Genomic DNA, 24015 nt, shown 5'->3' with positions numbered 1-24015 from the left:
TTATCGCGCTTTCCTCCGCTGTGATACATCCGTCAGGAAGGCTGCACAGATAAGGTAAGCGCTGAGGCTACGTGTACCACAAAGTAACTCCACACAAATTCTGTTTCGATCATTAGTGTCTCCTCCTTGTTATCTGTTTGGCACACATTGCGTCAGAGCAGGATTTCCTGCAGCAAGACTGTGATGTGCCGGATGATCTTTGTCCATGCAAAGAGATTTGAAAGTAGATGCATCAGGAGACTGTATAGAAGTCACCTCTCATCCAACACTTAGGTTTTTCCCCACGGACTTGCTCACAATTGATATGTAGCGCCTGCCCCGCAACCAACTACCACCATTCAACCCAGCTATCTGCCCCCCCTCCCTGCGTGTCTTCCTCCCTGGGAAGCATCCTGCTGACACTCTCCAAGGAGTCTTATTGATATTCTTGGAGAGGCGTTGCAGTGGGAGCGATAGAGAGGAAAGGAGTGAAAGTCACACTGTAGTAGATGCGCTACCTTCTAGTACTAACCAGGATCAGAATACACAACCTCATCAGCCACATTTTGCATGTAAATGGAGGGAATTGTGTATCACACTGACTCCCATATTGGAATTGGAATTAGGGGTGCTCCGATGGATCGCCCATCGGTCAGTATCGTCCGATTCCCGTGAAATATCGCATGATCGGCATATCAACGCCAATCACAAAAGCCCAACACCTGTGGTTAGTACGATTGCAGCCGCAGCGATCCTTTCGTGCACTGTAGTGTCTTGCCCTAACTCAGTGATCCCCAACCACTGGGCCGCGGGTAATTAGATACCGGGCCGCACAGAAAGAACAAATAATTTCTATGATGTTTTATTTTGAAAAGTGGCCGGATTCTCTCTGTTACATCCGGCTCACTTGACGCAAGTCCATTGTTGGTGTGCTAACTTTATATCATTCTGCACAGATAGACTACTACTGTATTTTTACCATTTTTCTTTCACCTCATACAGTCAAACTTGTCTATAGCGGCCACTAGAGGGAGTCTGCAAAAGTGGCCGCTATAGACAGGTGGCCTTTATAGACAGGTTGGCGTCCAGTTTGAATGTTGACCAGTAGAGGGAAAAAAAGGGAAACAAATAATAATAATAATGTTGACCAGTAGGGGGCACTGTGGACTGCGGATAAAAGTTGTACAGCACTACTAGGCTTGTTATTATCATGGTTCATGGTTTTAATCCTGAACATGCATGAGTCAAACAGTAGCACATCACATAGTATAATTCACAATTTTGCATGTCCAAAAAGGAGTAGGAAGAAGCAAAGCTTATTTAATCCTACCCCTCATCAGTTTCACATCAGTTGCAATACATTTATTCACCTCTTGTTCTTCCAAGTGTACTTTGTAGGTCTACATGACAATGTAGTGCAATCATAGCCAAGGTTTTTACTTACTAAAAGGAAGCTATAGGCTTAATAATAACTGATAGAATATATCCACCACCCACAGAACAAAGCTGTGCTAGTAATGTCTTACGCTTGTTTTTAATATTTTACTTTTTATACGGCAGAGTGTCATTACAGCTTTAGTTCATCAGGAAGTGACGGTGGGCGTCCCGAGCAGGAGAGCTAGGCTCAGTGCTAGCTGTGAGTTTGGAGAGAGTTGGGAAGTGTGTTTATGTTGGCGTGGATGTAAAGTCCTGCAGTGTTCTCCGCTATTAATAAAGCCATTAAAGTGCATCGGCGACGTGAGTCTCTCCTTCCCCACAACAAGCGGCATTACAGTATTGACCAGTGCACACCAGGAAATAAACGGTGTCACTTCTTACAGGCATTGGCTGGACAGCTATGTAGTGGGGCTTGTTTAACCTTTGCCTTGTGGGCAAGCAGGAAGGAGAGACGATGCTGAGAGATGTGTGTGTGTTCTGAGCTGCTGTCTGGTGGCCGCGTTCAATAAATAAAGTTGGCAGAAGCAACAGGAGAAGTTTCCTTCTTTGCTTCGGAGCTGAATAACACTGACAAGTTAACAGACTAGTAGCGAACGGAAAAGAAGACGGCTTTGTTTGTGTTGAATACAGAAGATGAGGACTTTGATGGATTTGTGGATGAGGATTGATGAAAAATAACGTGAGTACATTCTAAAATACTTCAATTAAGTACAACACAACTCAGATTTGCTCCCACTGCCGCATGCTTGCTAGTGTATGTTTTTTTTTTATTGTAGCGTCGCTGGGAGCACGTCCTGTTCCCAGCATACTTTGCGGTAATGTTTTGGTGCAAATGCTCTTAAAGTTACATGTTTGACCAGGAAATAGCAAGCTCAAAAGAAGACGGCTTTTTTATGTGGAACAACTGACAGTTTGTGTGGATCTTGTGAATGATTGTGACTGAGCTAGGACTCCGTAATTAAAGTCTACACACGACGGCTTCATTGATTGAAAAACAAAACTTTTTCGTGCATGAAGCTTCTACTTGAGTCGGTAATTTGGCCGCTATATGCGGTCAGATATTGACCAAGGGAGACAAAATGAGTGGCCGCTGGCCGCGTTGGACAGGTGACTGCTATACACGGGGTCTATAACATGTAAATTTGCTGCGGGGGATTTTTCAGTGGCTGCTATAGGCAGGTGGCCGTTCTATAAAGGTGGCCGGTAAGACAGGTTTGACTGTATTTGGTGTCAAATGCTGATACTATGTGGGAATGCACAAAGGTAAGTTTTGATGACTTATTGAGTGCTAATGTGCACATTTGTCTCAAGTTAATTCATGCTAGCACACTGCCTTTTACTACACCCGTCAAACAGCCATGTAATAATGATGGGTCGGCATTCAGATGTTGTTCATGTCTTCGTTTTACACAATAAATAATAAATAAGATAAATTAGATCGCTATAATGTACAAACTCGTTCAATACCAAAGACGTTTTTATAAACCCGAACGCCCGATCCCAAAGACGTATTTATACCTCTTTTATGTTTTTTTGCATGAGAGGCAAAAAGAGGTGATGAGTGTACGCTTAAGTATGTCACTGTTAGAGCAGTTTTAAGCCATTGAAACGGCCACAAGGTGGCAGAAGTGCATTTGATAAGAGCTCGGCGTTGATATTTGCATGTAAAAACACACTCGACAGCAAGGAGGAAGTGGGAGAGCGTGGAGGAGCATAGCGTGCAGAAGGCTACGCATTGTAGGGAAATTTTCACGCATGCACATGCACGCGCACACACACACACGTGTGCGCACACGTGCACACACACAGTTTAGTTCCAAATGTGAAAATTGTAAATAGTTTGTGGTGTTATATTTGTAAATAAATTATTTTGATGTAAATCAACCCTTTTTTTGTTTTGTTTATGTTGTGGTATAGTTGTTTAGATATTTAAGCTGTCACAAAAGCAACAAATATTTGTGTCAAAGTGAAAGTTATGCTTTAAATGTATCTTTTCATGAAAAGTTGGTTTTGTCCCTTTTTAGTTGGGAACTGATATTTTCCTGAAACTTACCTATGTTCTACTGCTGATTACTAAAGAACAGGAAAAGGTAGAAACAAACTTTTTATTTCTGATGAAAGAGGGGAGTGTAATGTTTGTTTTGGTAGGTTCCATGTTTATATAACCATACAACACAATATTCTGTGTGCCTTGGAAGTCAAAATCATCTAAAATGGCCGTTAGTGATTGAATTGTTTAAAATGGCTGGGTTTGAATGGATTAATGACCTGTTTTTGGGCCCCCTGGCAGTCAAGGGACCTTGGAATTGTCCTGACTTTTCCACATGGCCAATAGCACCCCTCATAAATAAATTGAACCCTGATCGGCACATCCCTCAATGTAATGATTGCTTCCTACGCACAAAGCAATGTTTAGCATGTCAGGGATGTATCAGAGCCTCTTCTAGAGAACTTCATTTGCTCCCTTCCCGCCTTTGTCTTTGTGCTCGTCTTTCTTTGCATGCAAAGCTGCATATCGGCACCTTCCTCAATGCCTTGCTTCCAAGGACCCCCTGTCACCAAACCAATGCAAGCCACATGGTCAATTTGATTTATTTACCTGCAAATGACTCAGTACCAGGGGTCTCACCTATAAAGCTTGCGTACGCACAAACCAGGGCTGAAAAGTTGCGTGCGCCGTTTTCCACCCAAAGTATGTGATCTATAAAAACACAACCTGACGTGAGAATGTCAGCGCCGGTGCGCCACCTTTTGTAACTGGTGTACACGCTTTTTGGAGACGTGGCAAAAAGGCGAGGCAATTTTTAAGTGGTGAAGCGCAATCATGAGTTAGAAATAAACATGCAATGGAAGCCAATAAAGATTTATCCATCCTTGCATGACAACATCGTTTGTGGAAAGTGTTGCTATTTTACAGTGCATGGCACTGGTGGATATCATTGGTCATTTATCATAAACACCATTACGCACCAGAGTAGTATCTGCACTAAAAGACACATGAAAAACACAACGCAGCGCTTGAATATGTAATCATTTTATTTTATCATCATTACTGTGTTCGATTAATATGAATTATAACAAACATCAAGTTGTCAATTCTATTATCATTCTATAGGGTTTAAAGGGTCACTGACATGATTTTTCAACTTTTCTTAAATATGTTCTGTGTTTGTAATTATGCTATACATTGTTCGTTTCATGAAAACGAATGGTAAATTTGTAAAAAAAAAAAAAAAAAAAAAAAAGTATTGTTCATGGCGGGAGCCATGACGAACTGCCGTCGCCGAAAAGGGGCCTTTCTCATTTGAAGTCAGCGCAGTCGACCTTTGCGAGTAAACAACCATGGCGGTGTACGAGACAGAGGATGTTTACAGTGATTATAGCCAGGATTTGAGCGATGTGTCAATAGTTTTCGAGGAGGAAGAAACATCTGAAGATGAAATAGAGAACTTGCAGAACATGGAATTAAGGTCTGTTCTGTGGCAACTTTGACGTCGTTCTTCTCCTTTTTCCTGTGTAGCAGAGCATCGGGAATAGCATCCTCTTAGCCAAAATGCATTCATACCGTACTTTCACTGTACTCGAACAGCCAGCGGCAACACGATGATTTGGCATGACTACTATTCTGATGAAAAATATACTGAGCCAAGTCGACCATCTACCTTGACAAGCGTTTGTTTACTCTGCTTTAGCGGAGAGGTTCGACTGCGCTGACGTCACTTGGGAAACGCCCATTTTCCGCGACGGCAGTTCCTCATTCCTCAATTTTTGTGAATTTACGAACAGCATAATTACAAACAATATAGAACATATTTCAGCAGTTGATGTATCATGTCAGTGACCCTTCAAGTTTACAAGACACGGAGCTAATATGTCCTCAGTGCTCCGTTTCTCCCTTTTCTTTGGACAGTTTATCAAAAAACAAGACAGTTTTGTGTTGCACATGTCATCAATAGCAATATTTATCTACCACGGCTTTTATTTGTGTGGCTAGTGTCAGGGCCGTGTGCGTACTTACTCGTATCAGTTTCCTTTTCCACAAATGATAGTTACAATTATTCTGTTACAATTCAATGTCGACATAACTTCATCCTCTTTTTGAGTCTTTGCGTCCACCTTTTAAATGAAAGTGATTTTGCTAAGCATGTATTCATCTAAAATGTGGTATCAATTAGGAAAAAATGTAGAAACATGCTCACTAAAAAACGGAAAATGTGCGCTCAATATGACACTTTTTCCAGTAATTCCACCTCCATTTCCGTGACAGCCCGCTTCTTCGTCCTCGTCGTCTTCCCACCCGCCGTGATTCCAATGCAATCAAGGCTCTTTAAATATGGACGCCACGTTCATGAGTCACTTTGCAATTACCTTCCATGGTGAAGTGGGGTTGTGGAACGGGCGTAACTTGACGCAGAGTTGCGTACGCACACTTCTGCTCAAGGTGGACTCTATGAACCACAAATTGCGTGAATGCCACGTTTTATAGCTCTGGATATTTTTGTCCATGTGCACATTTTGGGTTTCTGGCATACGGAGAGTTTTAGCCAGATGAAAATAATGCTTGTGACATGTCAATTTGCGTTCTTACACCCAGTCAAGTCTGCAAGTCCTTCATCGTTTTGCTGCACTGTTTGAGCTCCATAACCATTTTTCAGCCGGATTGTACGCCCTTTTTCTAGGATGCTAGAAGCTAGCTAGCGAGCCTCACTTCCAAGCCCTCCGCGGACATTCTTCCAGGTGGCGACACTTCACATGTTCACTTCAACAAGATTTTAGTCTGACTTGTGCTTCTGGTTGCTCACTGTAAACTGGAGTGTGTTTACTCGGCTCCACTCAACGAGCGACACTGCCGTTGTGATGGACTATTTTAGTAAGAGCGTCCGAAATACTTTTTTGAACGATTTCCACAAACGAGAACGGCACATCTATGTGGTATTTTTGCTTTGATTTTACATTCGAGTCGAATACGCTTGTTTGCCCGTCAGCTCTTTGAGGCGGGGCTGACAACAACCGCATGTGACGTCACGTGAAACCCAGCAACACGTACATGCATGTGCTGTATACTTTGATCCACAATTGGCATATTGTAGCGAGGCTCCACACGCTCAATAAAGCGTTTCAGCCCGACATGACTCCCCACCCACAGGGGCCAGCTCTTTTCTCTTACAGCCAATGACTTTTTGCCGTCATGTTTTGGCAATTTGTCAAACAGCAGTGGATGCTTCAGGAAGCCGTAGCGTTGCAAAAATCCTTCTTCAAATGCACAATGAGGTTGGTCTACAGTCGTCCGTCGTTTATAGCAGTTCATTGGTTCCAGACCCGGACGTAATATAGAGATTTAATGTTAATAGATGGATTATTTTCGTAGTTAGGGCATAGAAAATCTGTTTCTGACTTTCTAAATACGGTTTTTTAACATTATTAGAGCCCTGTAGACATGAAATAACACCCTTATAGTCACCTTTGCACTCCTATTCATTGTTTACACCACATTTCAGCCAAAATGTACCACTTCCACACAAGATGGGAGGATAACTTGTTTTCACTCAGTCATGTGAGACATGCCATGGCTGACTTCATTGCTTCATGCAGTGTTAAGGTAATGTCATGTAAACTAATGTCTTCATGTTTTGTCATTACTGCCATCTAGGGACCAAAACACGACATATCACTTGTATTTTAACATGTTTTGACTAATAATAGACCATAGTCCACCTCATTCATTAATTTCTGGAAAAAACGTGATATGGCGAGAGAGTGATAATCGAACTGTAATATTGCGAGGGACGACCTTATTAAACTTGGGCGGTTCTGTGCCACCACTGGAAACTTGTGCATGGCAAGTTTTGCACTCAGCCACAAGGTCACACGCTAGCATGCTGTTGTTGTGTTGTAAATTGCGCCGAAAGTAGAGGAATGCCGACCAACATTGGCCGCAATCTTGGCGTAAGCCTTTGGACTGGCTGGGGACGGAATCGTGGAATTGGCCAATAAAAACGGAATTTGCTGTTAAAGGCGGAATCTTGCAAAAATTGACACAATGTGAACAAAACACGGTCGTTATGAGGAGAAGGAATGCTCATGTGGGAAAGTATTTCTTCAGCGGACCGCTCAGTCGTGGCAGAATAAGAGCGCTTTTTGCCACATCTTGTTTAATTGTGTTCTGCTAAACTAAGCTAACCCAGCTAGCTTACATTCACGCTCCGTAAGAGAGGAGTTTCCATGTTTTTTCAGGCCGCCGTTTTGACATGTTTAGTTTGGGAGGGGGCGGGTTAGTGTTTGCGATGAGATTCCGCCACGGTTGAGAGGTCCGCCAAGGAAATACTGTAGTTCCCCACACAAACGCTTCTTCTCACGATGACATCATTTCATTCACATTATGTCACTTTCCGTGAGATTCCGCGTGTAACAGTAATTTTCGTTTTTATTGGCCAATTCCGCAGCCCTATACAACAACGTGCGACCAACTACTGGGAGCTGAGCTCCATTCAGCTCCCAAAGGAAGCATTACTCGGCCCAACACGACAGTGGCTTTGAAACAGGAGTTCAGGACATTCGGGTAGATTCTGTTCCACTGAAAATGAGTTGAGAAAATGATCTATTCATAATTTCCATGGACGGAGTGTCAAGGTGTTTAGGGAGTCCAGTTCGGGAGCCCTAGGATCTCGTCTCTGCTATTTGCAGACGATGTGGTCCTGATGGCCCCCCCGGGCTGTGACCTTCAGTGTTTACTGGGTTGGTTTGCAGCTGAGTGTGAAGCTTCTGTGATGAGACTCCTCTAAATCCGTGGCCATCTTGCACCCTCCGGGTTGGGAATGAGGTCCTGCCCCGTGTGGAGGACTTCAAGTATCTCGGGGTCTTGTTCACGAGTGAGGGAAGGTTGGAGCGTCTCGGACCGTCGTGGTGAAGAGAGAGCTGAGCCGGAAGGCAAAGCTTTCAATTTACCGGTGGATTTATGTTCCCCCCTCACCTATGGTCACGAGATCGCGGATACAAGCGGCTGAAATGAGTTTCCTCCGTTGGGTGAGGAGCTCAGTCATCTGGGAGGGGCTCAGAGTAGCGTTGATGTGGTCCTGGCATCTAGTCCGGATGCCTCCCTGGTGAGGTGTTCCGGGCATGCCCGGCCGAGAGGAGGCCCCGGGGCAGACCCAGGACACGATGGAGGGATTATGTCTCACAGCTGGCCTGGGAATGCCTCGGTGTCCTCCCGGTGGAACTGCAAGAGGTGACCGGGGACTGGGAAGTCTGGACTGCTGCCTCTGCGACCCGGACCTGGACCCGGACCCGGACCCGGACCCGGACCCGGATAAGCGGAAGAAAATGATCCCGATAGTCTGACTGGCCACAACATTTGCAGAATTGAATTGCTCATTGTGCCTTTGCAAAGATGGTGCAGAGTTTTGATTGACATGGATGTTTATTATTGTAGTTGTACTGCATCGTTTGCAAAGGTGTACGAGTAGGCGTGGGCCCGTTAGCAGTTTCAAGGCATATCACGGTATGAAAAGGTTCCAGTTTCAAAACCACAACAATTTTGCGTCGTGCCGTTCCTGTGATATGAGACAACGTGGAAGTCGAGCGCGGCCACTATGTGGAAATATTTTGTCACGTCCTGCGTTATTCCCCGCAGTCAAAACTGGGCTAACGTGTTGAAACCCAGCTAGCTTCCATTCTAATCCTGTCAGAGGTTTCCGCCAACTTTTGCCGGTGTTTCAGGTCGCTGTTTTGACATGTTTCGTTCCAGATGGGACGGGTTAGGGTTTGTGATGACATTCCGCCACTATTGAGCGGTCCGTCGGGGAAATACATCCCCACATGAACATTCTTCTCCTCACGATGACAGCACATTATGTCGCTTTCCGTGAAATTTGCGCATTTAACTGTAAATTACGTTTTGATTGGCCAATTCCGTTAATCAAGGGCCCCAGTATAAATTCCAACCAACGCTAAAACTCGACTGACACCACAACGGAACACGTACGTAGACCGAAGACCTCCCGTAGACTGGTTGTCTTTATTTGGTGGAGTCGACGGGTTTCTCCCTCCACGCAACTTTTATTCATCCTTTTTGTGACATTGCAAGTCCTTCAGGGGAGAGAGAAAAAAACGCTTTTGTTTGCCTATTTATTTTTGTGTACTATCCTCAGAGATCTGTGCGGGTTAGAGAAGGAGTTCACAGGAAAGCACATTCAGTTTATTTTTCACAAACAGAATGTTCGAACCCGAAGAGATGACCCGCAGATCGCTTTGAGTCACAGCTGCCAGGATGATGAGGTGCTTCAGACTCATTTGATTTGGGAGATGGAGGAGGATTTGGTGGATGTTTGCAGACGCTGACCCTCGCTGTTTCGCAGCATCGCTATTTTTGTCCCGCACAAACGTTGGAGTAGCGTCATACGCGCGTAAATCCGGCGACGGTGAACGAGCGGCGCTTGTGACTCAGAACTTCCCCGCCAGATGAGACGTCCACATGCATTATGATTCCGTCTCCTCTAACCGCCTGCACGAGCAGAAGGTGGCGGGGTCTCATTTGAAAGCTGTCAGCGCTTGTTATCTTATAAAGACAAAAGATCTCGGCCAGGCAGTTTAAGCAGTGAGCATGATTTACACCGGCCTCACACAGCACCACCACCCTCGAGACCTGATCACACAGTGCGCTTCTTTTGCTGCTGCATCGCCACAAGGTTTTGTGTAAGGGTGCATTCACGCCTGTCATTTGCCTGTCAAACTCTCGTGCCCCGGTTCCCAATTGTCATAAGCCAAGGGTGTCCAAAGGTTTTCCAGCGAGGGCCACACAGTGAACTAGAAAAGCACTCTGAGAGCACAGACCTGCGCTAGGTGCCGTTGTTCCCCCATACTGTGATTTACGCCATAAATATTACTCCTACGTTTATTTCATCTACATATTTAGATTCCTTGACCATGAAAACATACCATGGAAGGGTTTGAATGGCTTAAAGAATGCTAACACGCTAACATGCTAACACCTACCATAGTAGCGCTAAGTATTTGTATAAGTGCCTACCTCTAAAAATGCAAAAAAAAATTGTAATTACATGCTAACACCTAGCATGAGAGCGGTAAAATCCTCCTATTCATGTTAGTATGTTAGCAAAGCTAACATGCTAATGTTAACATGCTAGCATGAGGAACGACCCTCCCTAACACTAACCCTAACCACTACTCATTAGTACCTCAGTAACTAGTCTAAATTGATGTGCCTTAGTTATTAGTTCCTCTGTAACTACTGTATTTTTGTGTACCTTGTTGAAAAGTGTGACCAAAAAGACCATTACTAACATCAACTTCACTCTTTGCTCTTTTCCGTTTTTGTGGTTGTTTTTTTTCCATTGATTACATATTTTCCAAATATGACAACTTCTTAAATAATCTTCATACATTTTCTTTTGTAATATTAGGACTTAATTCCCATAATACTTAGATTTTATTCTTGTTGTATTATCATTTTTCCCCCAACCGAATTTTCCAAAAATGATCAATTTATTTAGTTTTGTTTCTCATAAAATTATGACTTTTTAAAAATAACATATTTTTCCTAACATTTTAACTTTATGCTATTATTTTTTCCTCCTAATATTTATTGTGGTAAAATTGACTTTTTTTTCTTAACATTTTTACTTTATTATTGTAAAAATGACAGCTGACTTTCTCATTTCTGCTTTTTTTGTTTTTTCCTATTTCAACTTTCTTCTCGTGAATTGTCTTCTCACAGTTTTGCCTTTACTCCCATAACATTTTGACTTTATTCTCTTTTTCTGCAACCAAATTTTCCCAAAATTACAACTTTATTTGTTGTTTTGTTTGCCTGTCATAATATTCCAACTTTAAAAGAGTAACAACTTTTTTCTTTATTAGTTCAACTTTATGCCACTAAAATGACATTATTTTTCCTCATAATATTTTGTTAAGTTTATTTTCGTAAAAATGAGACTTTTTTTCTCGTTGGAATCCAACTTTTTTTCTTAATATTTTGACTTTATTCTTGTGAAATTATAGCTGATTTTTTTCATTTCTGCTGAGTTTTTTTCTCCCAATTTTTTTTTCCTATTTCAACTTTTTTCTTATATATTTTCTTCTCACAAATATGGCTTTGTTCCCATAATATTTAGACTTTATTCACTATATTATGAGGGTATTCTTGTAAAACTACTGCTGTTTATTTTTTTTTTGTAGTTCTCGTGTTAAATTATATTTTCAGAATGTGCTGAGGGCCAATAAAAAAAAACAGCCGCGGGCCGCCCATGGCCCCCGGGTCACACTTTGAACACCCCTGTCATGGGGGTACGTGAATAAAATGAACACTCGCAATTACGAGAGCGCCTGAACGCAATTGTTTTTCAACCTGCCAAAAAAAAAGCCCAGCCAGGAGCGTTGCTGTGTGGACAGGCCCTTAGATTGTTTTTCTGGGGAGAAATACTGTCTTCAGTCCCGGTCGATACGGTACTTTTATTGTTACATTCGGTTCTTTAGTCAAGGCTGTCAGCACTTACATGACGGGGGGGTGATCGTCTCTTGCATTCACGGTGTTGTCAAGGGTGGATTTCAGAGAAAGAATGTGTCTTGAAGGACAGCTCCAGTGTGTAAAAGCTGTTACAAAACACGCTTTCGTGCAGTTTGAACACAACATGCGAGAGAACACAAACACAGGTGGACATCCATGTGTAACCCTTCTCCTTTCTCCCCCGTCTCGTCCAGCGTTGACCATGGACTCGTTCAGCACCAAGAGCTTAGCGCTGCAGGCGCAGAAGAAGCTGATGAGCAAGATGGCCACCAAGAGCATGGCCAGCCTTTTCATCGACGACACCAGCAGCGAAGTGCTGGACGAGCTGTACCGGGTCACCAAGGAGTACACCCGCAACCGCAAGGAGTCGCAGAAGATCATCAAGAACCTCATCAAGATGGTGGTGAAGCTGGGCGTGCTCTACAGGAACAAGCAGTTCAGCAGCGAGGAGCTGATCCTGGTGGAGAACTTCAGGTGGGCACCCAAGGATCACTGTGCACTTTTTAAGATATCGACCTTAGCGGCGCATTTAATGCATCACTCCGCACTCTGGTAACGCAGGAGTCTCAAACTCAGCTGGGGGCAGCTGGGGGTAAGTCAAGGCTTCACGACGGAATCACGCCTCCAGGCAGGCAGGAAGAGGGTTCATTCTGTGCACTGGCTGGCATGTTTGTGCCATAGAACAACAGTATGAACAGAATGAGCCCTTTTGTCATGTGGAGGCGGGTCCGCTAGCATACACACAAAGTGCAGAAGAGTAAATACCCGTTATGAATAATGCATTTTTGCAGCGTACGAGCATGAGCATGAGCACGAGTACAGCTTGTCATTATCCGCAATCGTGATGACTGAAAATCCTCATGTATTCACTCTTCACGCTCTGTGATTGGCCAATCACACGCAGCGACCGCCCCTCCCTAGACATATCCACAAATGCACGGCAACATCACATCTCAGCTATCAGCACACTAAACACATTGAACTAGCAACTAGCTAACAATATCATGAATTGGTGGCAATGCTGATGAGGCTAACTTAGCTCAGCAGTTAGTGACCATCTTGGCGGCAGGATGCTTAAGGCGCACGACACGACACAACACAACACAACATCACGGTGCAAACAGCGTCTAGCGTTGAACGAATGAGAAATGACCAGGTTACTCACGTTTATAGACACACACTGTTAAACAAGGTCCGTGTTATGACAGGACCTCTCAAAGCTCCGCGGCTGCCCTGGTGCATTCATGTGCCCATCTCGCGTCGTAATTGGGAGCTACATTTCATCACATGTTAACTTAAAGGAACAAGACAATGGGCACTACTAAAACAGTCTTTTGTACAATTTTTAAAGTGTTTTTAAATATATTTTCATTTCCAGTTTACATGTCAGTGTGATTTAAACAAGAATAGCAACCAAAATGGACGAGAGACGCTCATTTGTTTGTTTAGAGTTGGAAATACACACGTGGTGTTTGAATTGCCCTGCTGTTGATGTGGTGAGGTCAGACTAAAGATTATATTTGATTTATATTTTTGACAGCCCTACTAAAAACAAATAAGTCTTACAGATGACTTCTACACATGCAGTACACATACAGCTGAATAATAAACAATAAACATAGCAACTTCTGATCCATCCACGTCAATTTCAGACTTAAAATTATGTACCCATTTAAGCCCCACCCATTTCCAGTTAAACCACGCCCACTTCCGGTTTATAACTGTAAATATACGGTGGTGCGGAAAAGTGTTTGCCCCCTTCCTGATTTCTTTTTGCATGTTTGTCACACTTAAATGTTTCAGATCATCAAACAAATGTAAATATTAGTCAAAGACAACACAACTCAACACAAAATGCACTTTTTAAATGAAACTTTTTATTATTAAGGGAGAAAACAATCCAAAGCTACATGTCCCTGTGTGAAAAAGTGATGGCCCCCTAAAGCTAATAAGTGGTTGGCCCCCCTTAGCAGCAACAACTGCAATCAAGCGTTTGTGATAACTTGCAATGAGTCTCTTCCAGCGCTGGGGAGGAATTTTGCACAATTGTTGTCATTCAGCCACATTGGAGGCTTTTCCTTTTGAAGGTCATGCCACAGCATCTCAATAGGATTCAGGTCAGGACTTGGACTAGACCACTCCAAAGTCTTCATCCATTCAGAGGTGGACTTGCTGGTGTGTTTTGGATCATTGTCCTGCTGCAGAACCCAAGTTGCTTTCAGCTTGAGGTCACCAACGTTCTCCTTCAGCACAATTCATGCTTCCATTTATCACAGCAAGTCTTCCAGGTCCTGAAGACCATCACACTACCACCACCATATTTTACTGTTGCTATCATGTTCTTTTTCTGAAATGCGGCGTTACTTTTACACCAGATGTAATGGGACACACACCTTCTAAAAAGTTCAACTCTTGTCTGGTCAGACCACAGAGTATTTTCCCAAAGGTCTTGGGGATCATCAAGATGTTTTCTGGCAAAATTGAGACGAGCCTTAATGTTGTTTTTGTTCAGCAGTGGTTTTGGTCTTGGAACTCTGCCATGCAGGCCGTTTGTGTCCAGTGTCTTTCTTATGGTGGAGTCATGAACTCTGACCTTAACTGAGGCAAGTGAGGCCTGCACTTCTTTGGATGTTGTTGTGGGGTCTTTTGTGACCTCTGGGATGAGTTGTGGCTGCGCTTTTGGTTGGCCGGACACTCCTGGGAAGGTTCACCACTGTTCCATGTTTTGGCCATTTGTGGATAATGGCTCTCACTGTGGTTGGCTGGAGTCCCAAAGCTTTAGAAATGTCTTTAGAACCTTTTCCACACTGATAGATCTCAATTGTCATTGACTAATATTTACCTTTGTTGATGATCTGAAACATTTAAGTGTGATAAACATGCAAAAACATAAGAAATGAGGAAGGGGGCAAACACTTTTCCGCACCAGTGTAAATGGTGCCGGGTGAGGCCCGTGGGCTGCGAGTTTGAGACCCGTGTGGTAAAGTTTTACCAGAAGAGTGGTAGCTGTCATAGCAGGCAAGTGGGAGAGAAAGTCCACATGTCCTTCCGTTGACGCATCTTCTTGGAGTCCATGCGGGTTGAGAAGGTTTGAAGCAGCACTTTCTATTTATAAGTGATCTTCCGTCAGACGGGAAGACTGACAGCTCCTCTCTGTGCCCTGCTTCTGTCTCGCAGGAAGAAAGTCCACACGCTGGCCATGACGGCGGTCAGTTTCCACCAGATCGACTTCACCTTTGACCGCCGCGTGATGAGCGCCCTGTTGAACGACTGCCGAGAGCTGCTGCACCAGGCCATCAAACGCCACCTGACGGCCAAGAGCCACTCGCGCGTCAACCACGTCTTCAATCACTTCGCCGACTGCGACTTCCTGGCCGCTCTCTACGGGCCCTCCGAGGTTTATCGCGCCCACCTGCAGAGAATCTGCAACGGCGTCAACAAGATGCTCGACGAGGGTAACCTCTGACGTCTAAGTCCCCACCGCCACCACCCCTCCGTCCCCCGTTGAGCTGAAGGTGACAATCATGAACGTTCTTGCGTGCGATGCCTGGTTTTACCTGCGCCTCGCAAACACCGAGGTGCTCTCTTGCCCAAAGTCTTTCTATTCTTTCCCTATCTCAGCTTTTTGCTTTTGTGTGGAAGCAGAGGAAAGGCAGATAACGTGAATGTAAAAGTTAGGATAGCAGCCTCAACACGTGCCTTCAACACTTTTGTCCTCGATTCCAAGGGCACGGTGCTCGCTGTCTCACTCACTGAAGCCCTGAACAGGAAGTCTGTGATATCTGTGTAAACAACCGGCTTGGAACGGAAAGAAGGTCTATACCTTCTTCCAAATACCCAAGACGTGGAAAGCTCTTGTTTTGTTTGTTGTTGTTGTTGTTTTAAATATACTACTATTGCACTCAAGGCTGAGTAAGCGCTGTGCTGTACTGTACTTTTCCTGCAAGAATGCAGCGTTGTGAAGCAGGTGCTTGAGTAATCCTGCCTTTTATTCATCTGAACGCTCAACTCCACTTCAACACGCCTGCTTATACTTCCACTTCCACATCAACTCTCTGCCAGCCTAACAAAAGATGACGTTTTTTTTTTTCAAACTGATAACTTTCTGCTTCTCAAGACCGATATGATACCAATAACTTCTGTCTGCTTTTAAAAATGTCGATGTAACTGCAGTTTGTGCACACCTGGAGGGTAAGAAGGACTGGACGAAATTAGGATTGGACCAACTGGACCTGTTGATTGGTCCACATCACTCCTATCAGGAGAACCAGAGTACAGAGGGGAGGGAGCCACCTGCTGTGGCCCAGCAAGGTGCACTGTATTCGGGCACACACTCCAAGCAACGGGTGTGACGCCACGGAGGTCTCCGGCAAACCTTTTGCACTTTGCAAACGCCACAGCGCTGGCGTTTCAGGTGGCCGATGAGGGTTTCTGTGTGCTCGATGGGTGATTTTCCCCCTCATCATCTGGTACAACCAGCACGCCAAATGTCGGAAAGCGAATGTTTGTTTACAGGTGAGGTCGGGGAAGTTACGACAGGCCGGTAACGTCACAGGCAGGAGGAACAAATGAGCGCTTGATTTGCTCACCCGCACAGTACGGGTTATCTTGCCTCACTGGAGCAGTCGGACTACGGCATCAGTTGACCTATCGGTTATCTGAGCTATTTTTAATGTTGGCGGATTCATCTGTATGATAATTATCGTGCATTATAGGGCACCTTGATTGTGAAGGACTCTGATGTCCCTCGTGAACATTGTGACAACTTTTTTTTTTTTTTGACGTCACACCACCGTCTCTTTCCACCTGGGAGACGACAAAAATGGAAGCCAGATTGATATTAGGCATATTAGTCCTAGAGGACTTGTCTTGTTTTAGGTTGTGCTAGCATTAGCACCCTTGCCTATGCAAACAGCCACTATACATATTTCTGACCGAAAATGTCTGCAATATCTTTTGTGGATGTTTTATGTTAGATGAGTCGTGTTGCAGTCACATAGGTGAGCAGTTTCTTCCAAAATTGGTCAGTTAGCCTGTGTGGTTAGCATCTTCTTAGCCCTGCGCCTTCGTGTTTTCTTGCTCTTGGCGTTGAAGCGAAATGAATTTGTGATAGACAAAGACAAAGTAACGAGTGTGAGAACACGATAGTACGGAAGCCTGTTTGCGCCACTGAATGGTAAATCATAATTATGGGACAAAAGATCGAAATGATGACATTAAAAGTCATAATTACAAGATAGATATGAAAGTCATGTTAAAGAGAGTTAAAATTACGAGATAAAAAGTCATAACTATGAGCCGTGAAAGTTAGGTTTTATGAAATTAAAATTATGAGATTAAAAAGTCGAAAATGATTAGATAAAGTTATAATTACGAGATATATAAAAGTCGTAATCATGCTAAAAAGTAGGTCCAGATAAAAAGTTTAAAATGATGAGAAAGTCATAATTGTTAGAGAAAAAGGCAGAATTATGAGCTAGGAAAGTCATAATCGACATTTAAAAAGTCAAAAATTATTGATAAAGTCATAATGATGAAATATATAAGAGTCATAATTGTGAAGTAAAAAGTCAATAATTATGAGATAAGAAATTCATCATTGAGATAACGAGTTGAAAATTCTGTGAGTCAGAATTATGAGATAAAAAGTCATAATGATGAGATATACTGTATAAGAAAGTCATCATTATGGGATAAAAGGTGAAAATATGAGACACAAACTTGCATGTGCCAAGTGCCACGTGACAAAGGGTCCAGTGAAGAAGGCTGATCATTTGGACTTTATATCTCATAATTTCGACTTTTTATGATCATTTTTAACTTTTTATCTCGTAATTTTGACTTTTCATCTGATGAATTTGCCATTTTATCTCATAATGTATTACTTTTATCATTTTGACTTTCTATCTCATTATTCTGACTTTTTATCTCAATTTTGACCTGTCATCATTTAGACTTTTTCTTATAATTATCACTTTCTTATCTAGCTCATAATTATGACTTCCATCCATCCATCCATTTCTATGCCACTTCAAGATTCCTATTTATCTCATCATTTAGACTTATCTCATAATTATGACTTTCTTATCTAGCTCATAGTCATGACTTTTTATCTGGAAATTTAGTCTTTTTATCTCATAATGATGACTTTTGTATCTATCTCATAATTTAGACTTTTTATATCTCATAATTTAGACTTTTTATCTCATAATTATGACTTTTTATCTCATAATTTCCATTTTTTAAATCTCATAATTCTGATTTAACATTGGGATATTTTTTTCCTTTCAGCGGTGGAAACAGGCTTCCATACAAAAGCCCAAAAACGCCGTTTTTCTGGAGCGTATTTATTATTTTGTGGCGGTTTCTACCATTTCTTTTGAAAGAAAACAACTCATTTGGACTTTCCACCTACGGTAACTGAATAAACATGTCTTGTTTCTCTCAAGCGGCTGCACAGCACTGAACCACAACAGCGCCAGTTAAGAGACAGAAGGCGTCGTCATTGTGCGCCATCGGGCGCGAGGCTCGGGGGAACGGTGACGCTGGCCAATCAGCTCAGGTTCATTTCCACGCAAACTCCAAAGGCATCCGACCTGAAAGGCTGGATGAAGTGCAGTTCCTTGTGTGCACGTGCTCGTGCGTGCGGGTAAAATAAGGCAATTAGCCGCCCTCTACCGGATTGAACCATTCCACTGTCATTCTAGCCGGCCTCTCCCGGGTCGGCGTACCGGCCTGAAGGCTGCCTCGTCAAGCCGTCGCTCGTTCGCCGCGTCGCTTGACGCAGTCCAAAAGAGCTTTGTTGATCTGTCGCCAAAGGAGCTCCAGCTCGACCCCGTAATAGACGCCTTTTTGTTTTCCCATCGCCCCCAGAAGAGTCCAGGAGATTGCTGTGCGCATACACCTCATTTTGTATTCCTCGTGTGCGCGTGCGTGCGCACGTGTACCTGTGACAGAATTGGAAATGGAGCCGTGTAATAAGCGCTGTACTTTTTCCCAGATAGGATTGCAGGAACTTGTAACTTCCTCCAACACAGCCAAAGAGGAGAAGAAGAAGAGCTGTTGTTAGTCAGCACAGGAAAGCGTGTGTGCGTGATTATCATAGCAGTGGGAATGACAAAGGCCCTTTTTTTATGCTGTTGTTTTTCCACAAACTGCATTTTGATTGAACTGAGGCCATCTCAGGGTTGTCATCATCTTCAGCTCTTGTTGGGTTTGTTCCATTGTCAAACGTTTGTATTTTCATGATGTGTACATACCAGTGGTGTGTGTGTGTGTGTGTGTGTGTGTGTGTGTTCCTCTATTGTATCCTGACTCAACAAATATATTTCATTTCTTAAAGAATACTTGCTTGTCTTGTTTGGTTTCAGCGAACTCTCAGGAGTCCACGACCTCGTACCCGCGCGCTACGCAGGCGCAGCCGCGATGATGCAGGCAGTCGCTTTGAACTTGCGGCAGAAGTGCGGACATCAAACTGCACACGACACTTTAAATGGTGAAAATCGGTGAAGTAAAAGCGGCGTTACGATCGCTGATGTGCGCCATGTTTTTGTCTTGGTGTCGTCACGCTTAGCGGAAGGCGTCCGCTTTGAAAGCAGAAGTAAACAAGCAATGAAACACGACACCACCTTTCTAAGGGGGTGGGGGTTGTTAGCCAACAGTGCCGTTACAGTGTTTCCTAGTTTCCTCCAGGACTGCAATCTATTTGGGGTTGTGTGGGAGGTGATGTCATCATCAAATTTGCATAATTGACCAAAGAGGGAGTGGGCGGTAAGCCAACACTGCCATCACTGTGTTTCCTCCAGGACTACAATCTGTTTGTGACAGTGGTGAAGGGATGATGTAATCATTGAGTTTGCATAACTGGAGGGAGGGCTATGGTAAGTCAACACTGCCATCAATGTGATTCCTACATGACGCCAATCTTATTTATGGTGGTGGCGGGGATGATGAAATTGTGGAATTTTGGAAGGGGAGGTAAGCAAACATTGCCATCACTTTGTCATGGGGACTACAATCTATTTGTGGCTGTGGTGGGGTAGGGGGATGATGTAATGAGTCACTGAATTTGTGTAATGGGGGGGAAGCCAACACTGCCATCATCTGTGTTGCATGTGGAACTGCAATCTAGTTATAGTTGTGGGAGGAATGATGAAATTATAGAATTTTGAGAGGTCGGGTAAGCCAACACTGCCATCTCTTTATTTCCACTATATTCTTGTAATTTTATTTTTTAAATTCATTATTTTTTAAAATAGTTGCTAGTAATTAATTTATTTTATATTTATTATTTGCAAATAAACTCCTGACTATATCCTAAAAAAAACATTTTTAAATTTATTTATTTATTAGTTGCCAGTAATGAATGTATTTTTTATTTATTGTTTGCAAGTAAACTTTGACGACATTTTATTTTTTTATTTTTTGCACACACACAAATCCAAATTTGTTTGGAGTTGAGGTTTTTGCGTGTTTTTGTGTTCATTCATGATGTGAAGAAGAAGTGTGTCGTCACACATGTGAGGCTGTACTGGAAATGGGAACGCAACCGAGGTAAGATTTAAAAAAAAAAACAACTAAAAAGGTAAGCAAAAGGTGCAAAGGGTTAATGAAGGCCCCCTCCCTCGTTAGAATGTTGGAACGTTTGCAGCCAAATCAAGGCAGTAATCGGACTGTCTGACCTGAATTTAGTCTCCAAAATCCCCTACTCTCCCCCGCCCCTCCTGGGCTCCCAGCATTGTGAGCGAGGAAGCCGAGAAAATAAACACAAACCATCTGACTCACAAGCAATTCAAGTTGAGGTCATTTCTTTCCACTTCCTAGCAGGCCCACGCAGAACGCAGCACGCCGCACGCCGCAGCCCCGCTGCAAGCGCTGCAGGAAATCAGCCAGCCAGGAGACGTGCTTCTGTTTCTGGGGATATTTACATCAATCAGCGCGCGTGTGTGTGCGTCTCATCCGTCATTGACACCTTTCGGACTGCCGAGAGATCATTTGGCCCGTAGCGTGCCTGAAGAAGCTCCCGGCGGCGTACTTGAAAGGTTCTGGGCGGGGTCCCGGCGCCCAATTATCCTCTAATGGTCATTATCTCTGCTGGTGCCTTTGCTGAGTGCAGCCTCCGCTCCTGCTGCTCGTCTTGTGACTTGAGGGAGCGCCGTTGTTTCCCTGTGTACCTCTTCCTATTTTGGTTTTACAACTCTGATGCCAAAAAAAAGCCGTCATGACGTGCCTGTTTTTCTATTTTAGTCATCCAAAAGCCAACACGTACATGGGGGGGTAACAGGATGTTGTTTTTTCATGTGTGCACATGATAAAACCATCTGCAGGCTGTCAGGTGTGCGCCAAAGCAACAGGTGTTGAATCAAGAAGAAAGTCAAGTCAAAAAGTGCATAAAATATAAATTTACACAGGACATGAAATGAGGATAACAAGCATGGCTGGAAGCTATGACAACATATCAAATCCAAATATGACAACTGTTTTATTATGAGGAAATAAATAAATGCAATACTTGTTCGAATGATGCTTTTACACTTGAAAAAAATGACTTTGTTTTGTAATATTTTGACTATCCTCGTAATTTTAGTCTTTTATTTGCTATTAATTACTTCATTTACTTTTGATTAATTTGCAAGTAAGGTTTGACTATTCTTCATTTTCTATTATTTGCTATTAATGACTTAATTTATTTGTATTTATTACTTGCAAGTAAACGTTGACTATGTCCTTGTCATTTTAATATTTTTACAATGTATTCATTTTTTAGTATTTGCTAGTAATTACTTTATTTTTTATTTGCAAGTCAGCCTTTGCTGTACCCTTCTAATTTGATTTTATTTTTTTACATTGATTATTTATTATTTGCTATGAATTACTTTATTTATTTTAATTTAGTATTAGCAAGTAAACTGACTATGGCCTAGTAGTTGTATTATTATTTTTATATTAATTTATTTATTATTTGCAAGTAAGCTTTGACTATAAACTTGTAATGTTATTATTTTTTTATAAATTTATTTTGGATTATTTGCTGGTAATTTATTTATTTTTTATTTATTATTTTTTAATGGGATTATTTTTTTAAATGAATTTATTTAGGATTATTTGCAAGTAAACGGAAGTACTTGGTCAGAGTTTAGGGGGAAACAAGCTGTGGCTAAAAGTCTCAGATGGATTTAAAAGCATGACACTCCCGTCCTTTAGGTGGCAGTATTGTGCACAGCAAAGGCTCTGCCAACTGCTACTGTTTTCCCCACAGCGCCCTCTGATGGATCTGTCGGGTCACTACGCAACTTAGCGCCCGATGCCAGTGGACGGGAACTGCAAAAAGAATTCCTAAAGTCTTCACGCTGTGACGCCGTGCAAATGTAAAAAGGAGGATTCACATCCAAATGTGACAATAAAATCATTTTATGAGGGGAAAATAGGCAGCATTAATAATTGGTTCATTTTTTTAAATGTAAAAATATTTTTTTTATATATATATATTTTTTTACATTTTAATATTTCTTTTTTTTGTAATATTTTGACTATCCTTGTCATTTTATTCCATCCATCCATTTTTTTTAAATTTAGAAGATATACATGCGAGGCTAACTGGTTAGCTCGCTAGCTCGGCCCTTCTCGGGTCCCTGTAAGCATAAGAGTTGCGCAATGAATAACAGGAGTGTAAAGGTGACTATGGAGGTGTTATTTCATGTCTAGAGGGCTCTAATAATGTTAAAATCCTTATCTAGAAGGTGCTAAACAGGTTTTCTATGTCTTATATGTCTAATTTTCTCTTATTATGTCTACTATATTAGGTAATAGGAATGTAAAGGTGACTATAGGGGTGTTATTTTATGTCTAGAGGGCTCTAATAATGTTACAAAGTGTATTTAGAAGGTCTTAAACAGGTTTTCTATGTCTTCTATGTCTAATTGTCTCTTATTATCTCTACTATATTGGGTAATAGGAGTGTAAAGGTGACTATAGGGGTGTTATTTCATTTCTAGAGGGCTCTAAGAATGTTAAAAAGTGTATTTAGAAGGTGGTAAACAGGTTTTCTATGTCTTTTATGTCTAATTTTCTCTTATGTCTACTATATTAGGTAATAGGAATGTAAAGGTGACTATAGGGGTGTTATTTTATGTCTACAGGGCTCTAATAATGTTACAAAGTGTATTTAGAAGGTCTTAAACAGGTTTTCTATGTCTTCTATGTCTAATTTTCTCTTATGTCTACTATATTGGGTAATAGGAGTGTAAAGGTGACTATAGGGGTGTTACGTCATGTCTAGAGGGCTCTAATCATGTTAAAGAAAACATTGTTAGAAAGTCATAAACAGGTTTTTTACACTGTCACTATGAAAATATCCCATTTAGAGGTACTGTACGTGTCTGCAAATGTTAATATTACGGAAAGGTAAAAACAAGTGCTACTACGCATACATTTGCATGCTAGCGCAAACATGCTAGTGCTAATATTCCATTTATTAACATTGAATCCAATGAACCGTTACAAACGAGGGACGACTGTAGAAGATTTTGGTAGGTAGAGCAAAGAAAACCTGTTAACGACCTTCTAAATAAACATCATTAGAGCCCTCTAGAAACGAAATAACACCCCTACAGTCAGCTTTACCCTGCTACCACCCAATGTAGTGGACATCATAAGAGAAAATATGACATAAATAAGACTCCTTCTTGCGTGTTTCGCTGTAAATGTGTTCCGTTGGCTCGGACAGGAAGTGACTTCGAGGGTTCAGAGTTGACTTTTAGCTTGCGGCCGCAACAGCAGCGCGTGCGAGGGATTGTTGTGTCTGCTGTGAGGTCAATCCAAGCTGCAGCAAAAGCGTCCACGTGTCCCCTGTGACGGCCGGCGGACTCGAACGTGAGGATCTGAGGTCACAGGCCGCCCCGCTTTGCATCAGCCGGACGGATTCCACGTGACGGTTAGATGGCGTCTCTGTTGTTCTCCAGATGTTTTCGTGTGCTATTTGAAATATTTGTAATTCTTTGTATTTCCTATTTTATTGTTAAACTCTCACGTATTTGAATGCATTGTGATCATATTACATTATTTGATTCATTATATTT

The 24015-nt window shown here is 42.4% G+C and overlaps 1 protein-coding gene across 2 annotated transcripts in view; it reads left to right on the top strand.

Annotated features, from left to right (window-relative positions):
• Positions 1–21687, top strand: part of tnfaip8l1 (tumor necrosis factor, alpha-induced protein 8-like 1) — a 48625-nt gene extending 26938 nt beyond the window's left edge. The window contains exons 4-5 of one of the 2 annotated variants that reach the window (XM_054789058.1): positions 12133–12412; positions 15116–21687. In XM_054789058.1, the coding sequence (XP_054645033.1) occupies positions 12141–12412; positions 15116–15404 (561 nt within the window). In that variant the 5' untranslated portion in view covers positions 12133–12140 and the 3' untranslated portion in view covers positions 15405–21687. The remainder of the gene's footprint in view (positions 1–12132; positions 12413–15115) is intronic. The other variant, XM_054789059.1, reaches the window with a different exon arrangement.
• The last annotated feature ends 2328 nt before the right edge of the window (positions 21688–24015 follow it).

This window comes from Dunckerocampus dactyliophorus, chromosome 10 (assembly GCF_027744805.1).
Source record: "Dunckerocampus dactyliophorus isolate RoL2022-P2 chromosome 10, RoL_Ddac_1.1, whole genome shotgun sequence".
Classification (NCBI taxonomy): Eukaryota; Metazoa; Chordata; class Actinopteri; order Syngnathiformes; family Syngnathidae; genus Dunckerocampus; species Dunckerocampus dactyliophorus.
Note: the sequence above shows the minus strand (reverse complement) of the source record. Positions and strands in the feature narration are given on the sequence as shown.